Below are 14,985 nucleotides of genomic sequence, written 5' to 3'. Positions count from 1 at the left end.
AATTTAAATACTCAGTTGAACCTTTTTGAATGTTCATTTCATGATGCAGATTTTTAAATAAATATTCTGACCCTGTAAACTTAATTTCCTGCCTTTTTGCTTAAAAAATTCACTATTTTCTCAGCTGTTATAATTTGGTTAAAAAAATGTCCCCTCTCCAAGACTTGTAGGGTTACCAATAATATTTTCAGAGGTGAGGTTCTGGGGAAGCGATTGGATCTTAAAGTACTGAACCAGTATCAATGGCCTAATCTGTTAATGAATCCACAGTTGAATGGATTATCAAAATGTAGTGGAAACTAGAATGCTGGGCCTGGAGGGAGGAAATGAGTCATTAGAAGGTGACCTCGTTCCTGCCTGTCATCATCTATGCTTGTGAGCCTTCAGGAGTTGGGTGAGCTCTTGTCTCATACTCCTCTGCCACATCAGTCTGCTCTGCCACAGGCCAACGGCAAAGGAGCCAGTACAGCATGCTCTGAAACCTCCAAACAACAGACCAAAATAAACCTGTTCCCCTTTAAGCTGATTGTACTCCATGATTCTGTCCCATCCATGAGCAGCAATTAATAGTGAACCATTAATTTATTCCTATCCATAAAAATAATTATTGCTAAAATCAGTTTCATCATGCAAGAAAACAACGATGTAAGAAAATTTATTATATAACATAATTTTGCTATTTATATTTATGAATATGACTTAATTCAGAAGTCAGAAACTGCTCGTTTATTCCTTAGCTATTTTCTAGTCTTTAACAATTGTTTCCTTTATAGCTATATGAGGAGTTTTATAATTTAGCCTTAATTGATTAAAGTCCACCAAAAAAATTTGCATTAAGACAAATAAGATAAAAGATAGCAGATATAGTCAATAGATTGACTGAGATCAATTCATTTAGAATCAACACATAGCACATTCCAAAAGTAAGCAGACATCAGATTTAAACTGAATAATCTTAATGTGGCTTAGTAATTGCATAAATGATCAGTGATTTTCCTTGCAAGTGCTCTGAGGGCATGCATTTCATTATTTGTTGTTTTGTCTTGCTGAAGTAATAGTCTTGTTTTAGTAAGAATGGGGAATATAACCATGTCGGGGCAGTGGTGGGGAAAACATTTCTTTCTGGTACAGAGAGTTTCTGTCTCTGTGGCTAATGACACACAGTCAACTGCCAACTAGGACTAGAACTGTATCTTGGCACATGTGGGCAAGTAAAATGCTTATTAATCCAAAAGATAAGATGCTATTATAAAAATAGAGGTAGAAAATCCTAGCTAAGTTAAGATTCAGAAAATTTTAAATATTTGATTCAGGCAATACTTACTATATCAAACATTAATTGTAATAACTACATGTAAGGTAACATAAACCCAAGACATTGACCAGATCAAAAGGTATCAGATTCCATGACCACTAGACCACTTTGCCTGAATTACCATTCTCTGACTATAGATGGGTGCATACCCTCATTACATGAGTGCTTGTTTATTGTTTATATTAGAAAAATAATATTTCTTTAGAGATTTCATATAGTACTTCAAATTGGGACTATTTGTAAGGATTCAGTCAGCTACAGTCTCCTTAAGGACCACTTGAAACGTCTTTTGCCTGTTTCACAGATAGACCTGTAGAAGAGAAAAAAAAAAAAAGAAAATACATTCAATAATGCATCAATACAGCTGAATATCAAAAGGAGAGGTTGAGACTTTATTCAGTGCTTTCTTCTACTGTGTGAACTTTTGCCATGACAATGATCTTGGCATACATTAATCTTGCTTATATTAGCAATGCTTTTTTAAAAATAGTATATAAAATTTTGGTATCGGCAAGAAACCCTAATCAGAATGTTATTTTGTATTTTTCTGCTTCATGTCATATTTATATCTAATATTTCTGGCTCACCAACTAAACTGTAAATATTTTTGAAGAGGAGTATCAATCTCCACACTGCTAAAGGGCTTGAAAGAATACTTTGCATACAGCAAATTGCTCAATAGATACTTATTTAATGAGAGAGAAGGAAAAAGGGAGGAAGCATGGGAGAAAACAGGAAGAGGGGACTCCAACTCTTTGTGCATAATTCTTCTTTATCCAAAATTAATTATCTACTCCCAACAACCCCAGCTCACTCATTTATTGGACTAATTGCTATCACCCTTCAATATAATTCTCTCTGGATTCTTGCTTAGAATTGCTGGTGCACACACATATCCTAATGATGCTTAATAGTCTGAATTTTGGCAAGATGATTGTTCATTATGTATCCTGTCCATGCTTTTTCCCACATGATTTCCTTGTTGGCAAACTGTACTATTTGCCATGCCACCTACAACTGTGGTGTGCCATTTCCCAGTGTATTTCCAAAGCCATTTACTAGAAATGAATGACCAGTATAACAATGTTTCTAGGAGATCTTGGATTGAAGAGCAGTCTACCTATATGCCACGCAAAGAACATTGGAAAAACTACAGGGTCATGATAGTTATAACCAAGCGGTAGAATCACGCTGTGGAAGACAGGTACAAACAGAGAGAAAATCTGGAAGGGCTTAGATCTTAGAGCAAGGAAAGACAAGATTTTTAAACCACACTTTCAAACAAAAGGTCTTAGAGGAAGGGAAAGGAAGGGAAGGGGGAGGGAAGAGAGGGAAGGGAAGGGAGGGAAGGGAACAGGGAATGGGAAGGAAGAAGAGGGGAAGGGAAGGGTGGGGAGGGAGAGGTTAGTGAAGGGAAGGGACGGGAATGTAAGGGAAGGGAGGGGCAGTGAGAGAAAGGGAAGGGAAGGGAGGGGGAAGGAAGCAAGGGAAGGGAAGGGGAGGGGAGAAAATGGGAGGGAAGAGAAGGGAAGGGAAGGGAGTGGAGGGGAAGGGCAGGAGATGGGAGGGGGAAGGGAAGGGAGGAGATGGGATGGAAGGGAAAGAGAGGGGAGGGGAGGGGAGGGGAGGGGAGGGGAGGAAGATAATGTTGGGTACTTGACACAGACTATTTTCTCTTGAAGTCACGAGCAATATGTACTTTAAACAATCTGAACGATGAGCAGTTGCAGAGAGTACCCACAGTTACACGCCATTGATAGTAAGTGCCCTGAGCAAACATACTGGAGTAGATCAGGGTAGGACAAGAAGAGCATGGGACACAAAGAAGATCAGCAGAACCTGTACAATTGAAAGAAAAGAGGTAACACACTGGATCTAGAACAGAAATACAATTTCCCCTTGGCTTAACCCATTCCTTCATACAACTAATCACAATTAATATCACACTTGCACTTACAGTAGGTAGAGTATGTGCAGAATGATAGCTGCGGGTTAGCTGTTTGACAGTGTGTAGCTTATCCATTCACTCTCAGTTTTAAAGTTTCACTCATTTTTAAATAAAATATAGAGGAAAATGCCTCCCTGGGTCATATTCCTGGAAGAGGTGAACACTAGGATGACCCCCAGCGATACTGCAGTCACAATCCTGAGGCTCAACATGAGTTAGACAGAAGTCCAATATATGCACACATATCCATACATGTGTGTGTACCCACACATGTACTCTCCAGACATATGTATATGCAAAATAAAAGTGATTTTTTTACAGTATCCATCGGCAAGTTCTACTTCAACTAGATAGCAGAAAACATTGACATTCTGTCATTTCACATAATTCATTAGTGAACTTGGAAAAGCATGGGTTATGTTTTCATCTGACTAGAGTTCAATTCTCCTTATAGGTGTGATCACAAGTGAGTTAACATTTCTCTTCACTCACAAAGAATGGCAATAAGCAAACCGTCTCTGGAGTATCAATAAGGAATGGCTACTTAGAATTTTTATAGTTTTCATACATTTGGACTGAACATGGGTGTTGTTTCAGAAGTGGAAAATGGGCAATGCTGGAGAATGTGTACATTTTTAGAACTCTTCCACGTTGTAAGGTTTAGATAGAATCATGATGTATTCATGTTTGAGTGCTCATTAAAGCCTGAGGTATTAAAGATGCTGAGATGTATCCATTCAGTCCCCCATTAAATTTATTTACTAGACATGTTAATTGTCATACACAGGTATCTATTAAGTAAATATTTAATGAATAGTTATAATGTAAAATAGGAGTATGAAGACTAAGTTTTTCCTAGTGGTCCTTTTAAATAGATAAAAGCAATTACTGAGTTCTCTATAAATAGTAAAACTTTAGAAGATCATTTTAATTACTAACAGTGGATTATTCTCTGTGTCCTAGTATAAAAGAGAATGTCAGATTTAATCTATGTCTCAGAATACAAAGAAAAACCACGTCTTCACTCTGAACAATGTTTAATTATACTAAAGATGATATACAGTTCTGAGATATTTAGTCAACATTTCAAAACAAGTCATCTTGAAGGAATTTGGCAGCATGTTTTGAACAGTTGTTCTACGTTTAAATAGCTTACTATGAGACTGAAGACATGCCTGATGTAATTACTAAGCAATATTTATTTTATTCTGTCAAATATCTAATTTTTATGTTTATCATATATGCCTCCCTTAATTTTCTGGATGACTTTGCTCATAGATAATAATTTGGAACACAATGTAAATATAATGAAGTCAAGTTGAAGTTTCTATTAAAACCAGACCTCTTGCCTAAATGTATTAGTGTCTCTGTTTCTTTCTCTGTCAGTTTCCCTTATTTTCCCTATGCTACACAGTGCGGTGGAATGATTCCTCTCTTTATGTTGTGTATATGCATATTTCTTTCACCTTATAGCTTTTTAACTTCTGTTATGATTTGAAGGTGAAATGTCCTTCGGGGATGCATGTGGTGGAACATTTTATCCCCTGGTGGGTGACATTGTTTTCAGAAGCTGCAGAATATTGGGGAGGCAGAGTCCAATGGAAGGAAGGACATCACTGGACATGGTTCTTGAGGTGTTATGCTCTCATTCTACTTCCGGTGTTGTCTGCTTCCTGGACTGTGATCATGTGAGGAGTCCCAGCCCTAGGCTCTTAACACAGTGAATTCCATGATGCCTTCCCTTTCATAATGAACTGTTCCCTTCCCAACCATGAAATAAATAAAACCTCTCCTCCTTTAAGTTGATTCTTGTCAGGATTTTGTGACAGCAATGGGAAAAGTAACAACCACAGTTGCCATAGAGGTGGAGAAATTCCCCAGTAGAGCACATGGCCTTAGAGCAGGTTAGGATGCAGATTGTTAACTGTGTGTTCTTTTGAAGAGAATATTTTAAAACCTTAGTTTATTAAATCAGAATAACAATACATATTGTCTTGGTTACTTTTTTATTCCTGTGACAAGACACCATGACCAAGGGAGCTTTTAAATGGAAACATTAAATCTGGGATTTAAGATTCCAGAGGTTAGTAGAGTCCATGACTGTTATTATTGGGAACATGACAACAGGCAGGTGGGCATGGTACTGGAGCAGTAGCTGAGAACTCACATCTGATTGAGAAGCAAGAGGTGGTGGGGACCGGTGGGGAGATGGGGAGATCATGCAATGATATGGGCTTTAGGAATCTCAAAGCCAACCCCAGTAACACACCTTCTCCCACAAGGCCACATCTCCTAAAACTTCCCAAACTGTTCCTCCAACTGGGGACTAAATATTCAAACATATAAGGCAACGGATGACATTCCCCTTCAAAACACCACATGCATTAAGTTTCCAGCATGATTAAAAGAAATTTTATATGGCATATAACATTTAAAGTTTAATAAGTGTCAGTTTTCTTGCATATTCCTCTTTTAAAAGGTGTATATGTTTTTTTCAAAAGCCTTAAAATGTCAAAGACTTTAAGGTGAAGTGGCATGCTGTAGTATTAAATATGCTCTCCAAATATACTCTGTGGGTCCGTTTTACGCTAGGCTATGTGACAGTTTTTCTAATTTACTAAATTAAGCCTCTATCAGAATGCTTGCAGACGCTTTCAAAAAGAAAGATTTATTATGCTCCATTTATAGGTTTCTGTGTTTAAACCTTGTATTCTACCTTAGTATCTCCCCAGCTTCTGCAACCCTTCCAAGTTAGACACACCAAGGATTTACAACTAATATCTACATAGGACCAAAACATTGAACATTTGTCTTTCTGAGCTGAGGTTATCTTAGTCAGGATATTTTTCAGTTCATCTATTTGTATTGTGTATTTGGACAACATTTCCATTATCCATTCATCAGATGGACACCTAGGCTGTTCCTGTTTCCTATCTGTGATGAATAGATTATGTCTGAACATGGATGTGCAATATGTCTGTAATATGGTATGGACCCCTTTGGGTATATGCTCAGGAGTGGTATAAACCGGATTATATGGAAGTCTTGCTTTTAGAATTTTTTAAAATTAAATTTGTTCATTTATTTTACATCCTGACCACAGTTTACCCTCTGTCCTCTCCTCCTATTCTCTCCCAACCCCTCTGACAATCCCTTCCAAACCACTCCACCTCTGTTTCTGTTCAGAAAGGGGCAGGCCTCCCATGGGTGTCAACAAAGCATGGCATATCAAGTTATGGTAGGACTAGGCTCCCCACACTTGTGTTAAGGATGAGAAAGGCAACCCAGTGTGAGTCATAGGTTTCCAAGGACCAGCCAAAGAACTAGGGACAGGTCCTGCTCCCACTGCTAGCAGTTCCACAAGTAGACCATGCTACACAGTAGTCACACATATGTAGAGGTCCTAGGTCCATCCCATGCAGACTCCCTAGCTGGTGGTCCAGACTCTGTGATATCCTATGAGTCCAAGTTAGTTGTTTCTGTGCATTTCCTTGCAATGACCTTGACCCCTCCTCCTGGCTCATACAATCCTTCCTCTTTCTTTTCAATAGGATTCTCCAAACTTGACCCAGTGCTTGACTGTGGCTCTTTGAATATATTTCCATCAGTCACTGGATAAAGGTTCTCTGATGACAATTAGGGAAGTTACCAATCTCCTTATAGGAGATGGCCAGTTCAGGCTACCTATTCACTATTGCTAGGAGTCTTAGCTGAAGGCCTTCAAATTTCCTGATGTCATTGTTTTTTACAGCTGAGTAATACTCCATTGTCTAAATATACCACATTTTCTTTATCCATTCTTTGGTTGAGGGGCATCTAGGTTGTTTCCAGGTTATCACAATTATGAATAATCCTGCTATGAACACATTTGAGCATGTGTCATTGTGGTATGATTGAGCATCTTTTTGGTATATGCCCAAGAGTAGTATAGCTGGGTCTTGAGGTAGATTGATTCCCAAGTTTTTGAGAAATTGTCATATTGGTTTCCCAAGAAAGCAACACATATAAGAATCTCAAGAATAACCATTAAGATAATCTTAAAAGAGTACATGTTCATCAATCTAATGAAGAATTAAAGTGATAAAAGGATAATATAAAGAAAGACAGAAAATGAGGACTTTTTCAGCTCCCTCTTCTGTGCTGATCCCTGAGAGTTGGGAGAAGTGTAATGGAATAGAGGTCCAATTTAGAGCTAAGCATTCTATCTTTGCTATTCTCTTCATGTTGACCAGTTGTAGGTCTCTGTATTAATCACCATCTACCACCAAAAGAAGCTTCTCTGCTAAGGGTTGAGAGATGGACTTATCAACAAATATAAAGATATGATTTTAGGGGAAGTTTATTACCAAGTTCATTTAGTAGAACAGTAGTAGGTACTTTCTAGGACTTCTGACCTAGTCAATCATGTTTTTTGGCCCAGTTACGGATATAGGGCATTAATTTTATCTTGTGGAGCAATTTTTAAATCCAATCAGAACATTGCACCACTATTGCACCAGTGGCTATATCTTGCCAAGCCAGTCATTATTGTATGAGTGAGATTGTTGATTAGTCTTCTCTAGCACTGTTCACAGCACCTTCCATAACTATGAAAGCTAGCCAGTGTGGAATAAGCTTGATTTCTTCAACATCCTATGACTCGTGTATGTAATATCTTCAGCAATAGGGTCTTACCATGATGCGGTAGAGCAGTGGTTCTCAACCTGTGGGTCACAACCCCTTTGGCCATTGGCTAGGCAGGAAGTATAGGCAGGACTAACAGAGAGGAGAAAAGAAAGAGCAGGAAGGTGGAAGGAGACACTGCCAACCACCACCATGACAAGCAGCATATGAAGATGCCAGTAAGCCATGAGCCACGTGGCAAGGTATAGATTTATGGAAATGGATTAATTTAAGCTATAAGAACAGTTAGCAAGAAGCCTGCCATGGCCATACAGTTTGTAAGCAATATAAGTCTCTATGTTTACTTGGTTGGGTCTGAGCGGCTGCGGGACTGGCGGTAGACAGAGATTTGTCCTGACTGTGGGCAAGGCAGGAAAACTCTAGCTATACCTCTACCTCCAAAAATATTTATATTATGATTCATAACAGCAGCAAAATTACAGTTATGCAGTAGCAACAAAAATAATTTTGTGGTTGGGGATCACCACAACATGAGGAACTGTATTAAAGTGTCACAGAATTAGGAAGTTTAAGAACCACTGCTGTAGAGAGTAACCAAGAGCATTAACACTAGCATGCAATGATTATGAAGTTCTATGGGACCCCACTAACCAACAACTAGAAAAGAAGTAACTTATATCTGGCACTGGACATTTTATTTAATAGTCTATGGTATCTGTGGTGGGCATTGTCCCCTATTACAGTGTAGTTCCATTTAAACCCCTTTTATATATGTATATATTTTAGGAAGCATCTATAGTAATAGATTTCCATGTCAATTTTTCAAAGATTTTTAGTGTTGTTTTTCTTCCCCTCCCCCTTCTGTGTTGCCCTCCCACCTTCCATCCTATTTAACACACTTTTTTTTTACCCCAATACTCTCTTTTCCCCTTTTATACTTTTATATATGCATTATAGCTCCTATCTTTGGGAACCTACATGCATGGGCCCTTACTAGTTTCCTGAGTTCTATGGGTAATTTCCAATTTAAACACTTATCTAAAGATTCAAAGCCAGTATCAATATATGTGAGAGAACATGTGGTATTTATTTTTGTGGGTCTGGGATATCTCACTGAGATTATTTCTAGTTCTACCTGGGAATTTCACAATTTTATTTTTCTTTACAGTTGAATAATATTACATTCTCTAAAAGCAACACATTTTTCATTATTCTTTCATCGGCTGGTGGACAACAAGGCCATTTCCACTTTTTACCTATTGTGAATGAATAGCAATGAACACAATGAGCACGTGCCTCTGTAGTAGAATATTAAGAGTCCTTTGGGAGTATTTCTTGAAGTGGTACAGCTGAATCATATGGTCGACCTCTATCTAGCTTTGTTAGTAACAGCCACACTAACTTCAACACTTTTTTTTTAAGTAGACTTATTTGTTACACATGAATTCAAACTTCCTTAAAAGTTAGAGGAGGAAAAAAACATTTATACCAACACCAACAAAAATATTGTTGACATAACAATGTCAGATGATGTGGAAATTAATGCACACCTATTGCTAAGGATAAGTAGCTGCATTTTTTAAAAAATTCCAATTCACCAGGAAAGTGAACTTCTAAATTTATGTAACATGAATAACATTGAAATTTTAAAAAGCAAATCAAGAATTAACATAAATAAAATGAGAACAAATCCATATCCACCATAGGAAGTTTTAACAGGTTTCTCACGGTGATGAGTACGGCATCACTTGTGTAAATAGTCAACAATGATGTGAAATATCTGCCCATCAAAAGCAACCAACAACATACAGTAGACACATAAATAACACTCTACTCAGTGTAAGAGTAAATTTTCCTCATTGCTGTTCAGGAATGGCTGCTTCTAAATACTTGTCCCAAACTAGTCACATCCTGGATCACCCATATAGTCTCAACACATTTCAATGATTTAAAGGAGCTACATAAAATGGACTCAATATGAAAGCAGAATTGGATATCAAGGGAATACTTCACTTTAAACCCATAGGTATGAAATGAGGAAGAGCTGAATATCAGCAAAGGCCAGCCTCTGGGTGCCAGAAGCATTCTATTTTCTGTAGAGATGTATGTTCTGTAATTGATACCCAGCTCCCAACTTTCTACAAGAAAGCTCAGATTCATGGTCTACATATCAATGAAGCTCTCCATCCTTCTACTGACACATATTTTTGCTGATAATCAGGCTCAGGCATGAATGAAAGAAAGGAAGGCATCCCTCTACTGGGCCTTGTTGCTTATTATTAATTTGGTTTGTTTCTCAACTGAAAGATATTAGTGAAGTTTGTTTGACAAATTGCCCCAGTTCAATCTCATTGTTTTCCTTGAATCTATGTGAAAATAACCAAAGGACTATCTAATTTTAATATATTGACTGATAAAAGCATTATTGTACTTCAAAAAGATTTCTAATTTTGTACAGCTGATTTGATTCATAAAAGCATAGTTTATAGTTCTTAGGTATTACTTTGCTAGCCAAGATGCTGGAAAAAGTTAAGAACAAATGCTATGTGATATCAGTCCTCAAGGATATTTTCTTTTCTTTGAGGAGAAAAGATAAATATATGTATGAAACCATTATAAAAGTTGGTGAGGGGAGAATTCCATTCTTGTGCAATCTCAACAACTGATTGGAAATGACTACCCAGCTGGGGACAATTGGTGGGTGATGCAGCAGGCTTCTGTTACACTGCAGTTGTGTAGGAACCTAGAGTGAGTGCCACTACAGATGCTCTGAAGATGGCGTCAATGTTTCCCCATGGCTTTCAGGGCAGGGCAAGAGCTTCCATGAACTGCTGAACAAAATCCTACATAGGAATGACTTACCAGGGGCTGGAGAAATAGCTCAGCAGTTAAGAGTGGATATCGCTCTTGCATAGAACCTGAGTTTGGTCCCCAGCACCCAAGTCAGGTGGCTCACAGCTGCCTGTGTCTGATGCCCTTTGTTGTTCTCTGCAGGTTCCTGCACTCACACGTCATACACATGGACACATACACGAACACATACTCACATAAAATTTTAAATAATAATAATACATTTTAAGAAGTCAACCATGTTTAAAAGCAAAGGGCAAACTACTTTAAGCTATCTAGAAAGTCAAGAACATATTAGAGCTGTTTTTCTGAATTCTGAATTGTAATATGGATGCAGAAAAAAAAACCAAAATAATGTATGCTTCAGTAATAAAAATGATATCATAAATAGCCATTAACCACTATCCTTGTTGATAAACAACACTCTGGTTGCTGTGGATGATTGATTGATAAATAAAATGCTGATTGGCCAGTAGCCAGGCATGAAGTATAGGCGGGACTGGCAGACAGGAGAATCGGGGGAACAGGAAGGCAGAAGGAGGAGACACCAGCCCACCATCCAGGGAGCAGCATGTAAAGGCAACAGGTAAAGCCACGGAACACGTGGTGACATATAGATTAACAGAAATGGTCTGAGTTAAATGTAAGAGCTGGACAATGGTAGGCCTGAGCTAATGGCCCAGCAGATTAATTAAAATAAGTTTCTGAGTGGTTATCTTATAAGTGGTTGCGGGGTCTGCGGTGCTGGGCAGGACTGGAGAAAACTCCAGCTACACACTCTGTCAACCGAACATGAGACTGGGTGAGGGTTCCCTCATTTGACTCCCTTAGCATGTGTTGTTTTCTAAGAAGCGGTGTAACTAACGCTGCAGATGTGTATCTGTATCATTGCACAGTGGTGAAGAGAGACAGTAAATAACTTGACCTCCCTCTGCATCTCCAGTCCATAAAGCCGAGCACGTGGGTGACCCTCAGCATACACATGTCTACTTTCAAGGTCCAGAGAGACGGGTGTTCCAAGTTGGGAATCTGGGCTGTCAGGCTCATGGGATTTATGTTGGAAGATCTTAACTAGCATTCTAATTCGAGACAAACATGTCTAAGATTGTGTGATTTGTGAACGTGTAGCCAGTCATTGCAGCCAAAGGAGCCAGAGAGAATTCTGAAACAGTTCAGCTGCTGTGAATATACTCAAGTCCTTTAAATTACAGAAAATGTAAGGGTAAAATCCACAGCCCCAGGGTGGGCCTTTTCTTCCAACCAGTCAATATATTGCTCACATTTGTGAAGATGTGCTCCATCTGATGAGAAAGTCCATCCCAAAAGTATGCTCATCAACACTAGTGAATGAACTGTATTTTATTTTCACTTTAGGGTCACTATTTTGTAGTTTCAGGCCACACCTAGCATAGATAAGACTATTCCAAGACAAACAAAAAGTGTTTGGTAAAAGGATTAAAAACATGTGTTATTCATCTATAACTTTGATTTCTTATAAAAAACAAAAACAAAACATTGGCCCATGAAGCTCCTATTTTTAGTTTAGGAAATTCAACTCCATAAAAGACTCTAGCCCAAGGAATTTGCAAAATAACTTTTCAGTCTTCTTGTTTAAACATGTCCTTTCTGATGTTTCTAACAACTGCTATCTATGACCCAGAGCTTTGAATAAAGGAAGCATGTAGTTTAAAACTTGTAAAGTATATATTGCTGACCAATATGACACATTTTTTTGGCTAGACTTAAGACCAGTGTATTTGGTGAAATTAAGTTATATGTATTATTAAAAGTTAGATTTAATTTTTTCTAGGACCTTGGGAATTAATTTAACATTTCATAAAATGAGAGTCTCACCACAGACCTGGGGAGGCTTTTCCGTAAGAAAACTATGTGAGTGGTTCAAGGGCATTTGTCCTCTACAAACTGAAGTCTTCAGAACCAGAGTGAGGCTCAACATTAAGTTTCATGGTAGAGACTTGCAATTTGACATTGGAATCTCTTGCTTTTGACAGATAATTGGATTGTAACTACTTTGATTATTTTTCTACTAATTAAAATCAATCTTAAGATGTTCACTACAGGGACATGTCTAGTATGCCAAACACAGAGAATCAGATGCTGTAACCTATGTAGAAAAAATTTTATTATTTATTTATTAATATTCAGATTTATTTTAAATGAAAATAAAAAACATTGAAAATGCACACAGATCATAATGAAGACAGCAGAGTCTTTTATCTGAAGATGAGTGAACAAGAATGTTTGCATTTCCATACACACTGTAGACTATCTCTTCTCTGTAGCTCCTTAATAAAATAGAAGGAATGGCAAAATCTAATCGGATATCCATTAGGTAAATGTATACTGTTAAAACTAATTTCATCTATGAGACATGTATATACATAAATAACTACTGCAAACCAAAACAGTGTGACATCTGCACAGTCTTGAGTTTTTCTAGATGCCTATTTAAATGCATCAGGATACATAAGAATTCTGTAATACTACAAGGACTACCCTAAATCCAAAAGTTTAAAAATATTACAGGATGTAGTCATCTTAGTGTGCCTGTTAGAGGGACAGGTAGATGAGTGGGATTGGGGTACATGATGTGAAATTCATGAAAAATTAATAAAAAGTTAAAGAAAGAAAGAAACTCTAAGTAAGACACTGTCTATGTAAAGTTACGTTGTTTTTATTTAGAGTTTGTTGGGTTTGGTTTGTATTTAAGTTTTGAAGTGGAGTGTAGATGTAACCAACCGTCTTATTAAATAAGAAACACAGAAACAATGTAAAAGAGAAAGCCGAGAGGTCAGAGCTCAGAGCTAAAATCTCACCCTTCCTCCTGCTGTCCCAGCTTCCCGAAAGAGGGCTACTTCCTGTCTGTTCGTTTTTTTTATAGTATGTTGTTCTTCCTTCTCATTCGTTGTAAACCCAAACACATGACTGCCTCGTCACTGTCTGAATGTACAGCCCCCTAGGTCTTAAAGGCATATGTCTCCAATGCTGGCTGTATCCCTGAACACACAGAGATCTATGGGATTAAAGGCGTGTGCCACCACCGCCACACTCTGTCTATGGCTCTAATAGCTCTGACCCCCGGGCAAATTTATTTATTATCATACAATCAAAATCACATTTCAGTACAATTAGAATACCACCACAGTGGAGTCTCATTATCCAGGAGGCTTTGAAATTGTTGTCTCAAGAATTTGTCTTACCTACCAGTTATCTTTATGATTTTCTAAAGAGCATAGAAAATTAAAGCAAAAAAGTGAGATTAAATTATTACTAAACAGCCTACTACTGGGTGGTGGCATGTACATCACCAAAAATCAGCTCCCACAGCAACTAGAATACCAGCAGACATATCATTAAATTATCACGGCCCTACAAATGAACCAAAGGCTTTGAATAACCCAGAGAACATTAGCTCAAGAAAAGCAGATGGTGACACAACAGCACTGAGCTGTGGGTAATTTTCACTGCCATCTATCCATATATCTTTCTATAACTAAAAAAAAAATCTTGAAAATATGTATCTTCACTATGGGGAGACTGTAAACAGAACATCTCAGCAAGCACAGAGGAGTAGATGAGTTTGAAATCATCAAGTGCATGTCTTTAGAAAGCTATCACAATTGAACTTCTATGGAAGACACTTGGATAACACTGCTGTGTGGTCTTCTATGTCTTACCTCAATTAATTTCTTTCTGTGAGAAAACATGCATCTACGACATTTATTTAAAATAATAAGGGTTTGGGCTAGGCAGCGGTGGTACATACCTTTAATTCCAGCATTCAGGAGGCAGAGGGAAGCAGATCTCTGTAAGTTTGTACCTGGTCTACAAAGCAAGTTTGAGGACAGCCAGGGCTACATAGTGAGATCTGTCTCACAAAAACAACAACAACAACAACACAAACAAAACAATCAGGGGTAATAGTTGTGAATACCAACTCCCTGAGGTAGTTACAACTGGAAGAAAAAAAGGGGGGTAAAGAAAGAAGAGGAAGGGGAGGAGGAATGAGAGAGGGAGACAGGAGAGACAAGGAAAAGACTGTAAGAAAGAAAGGAGTAAATTTAGTGAATGCGATTTCCATAGGAAGTTGCATAGATATGCAAAGCTGTACATCTTCCAGGAAAGACCTGATATGGCTCTATCGCTCTCCTTTGCTTGAGCTATAGGCCTTGTATAAGCAAAACTAAAAATAGTTGATGTTTCCAAGGCATATGATGCATTATGTTTC

The 14,985-nt window shown here is 37.9% G+C and overlaps 1 protein-coding gene across 10 annotated transcripts in view; it reads right to left on the bottom strand.

Annotated features, from left to right (window-relative positions):
- Positions 1-616: 616 nt before the first annotated feature.
- C2H8orf34 (chromosome 2 C8orf34 homolog) overlaps positions 617-14,985 on the bottom strand; it is a 385,259-nt gene continuing 370,890 nt past the window's right edge. For 9 of the 10 annotated variants that reach the window (XM_015993542.3, XM_006974691.4, XM_006974693.4 and 6 more), the window contains 2 exons: positions 3,098-3,154; positions 617-1,625 (listed from right to left, as the gene is read on the bottom strand). In XM_015993542.3, the coding sequence (XP_015849028.2) occupies positions 1,582-1,625; positions 3,098-3,154 (101 nt within the window). In that variant the 3' untranslated portion in view covers positions 617-1,581. The remainder of the gene's footprint in view (positions 1,626-3,097; positions 3,155-14,985) is intronic. The other variant, XM_076563705.1, reaches the window with a different exon arrangement.

This window comes from Peromyscus maniculatus, chromosome 2 (genome assembly GCF_049852395.1).
Source record: "Peromyscus maniculatus bairdii isolate BWxNUB_F1_BW_parent chromosome 2, HU_Pman_BW_mat_3.1, whole genome shotgun sequence".
In the NCBI taxonomy this organism is placed as follows: Eukaryota; Metazoa; Chordata; class Mammalia; order Rodentia; family Cricetidae; genus Peromyscus; species Peromyscus maniculatus.
The sequence above is the reverse complement of the archived record's forward strand: the minus strand, read 5'-3'. Positions and strand labels throughout refer to the sequence as shown.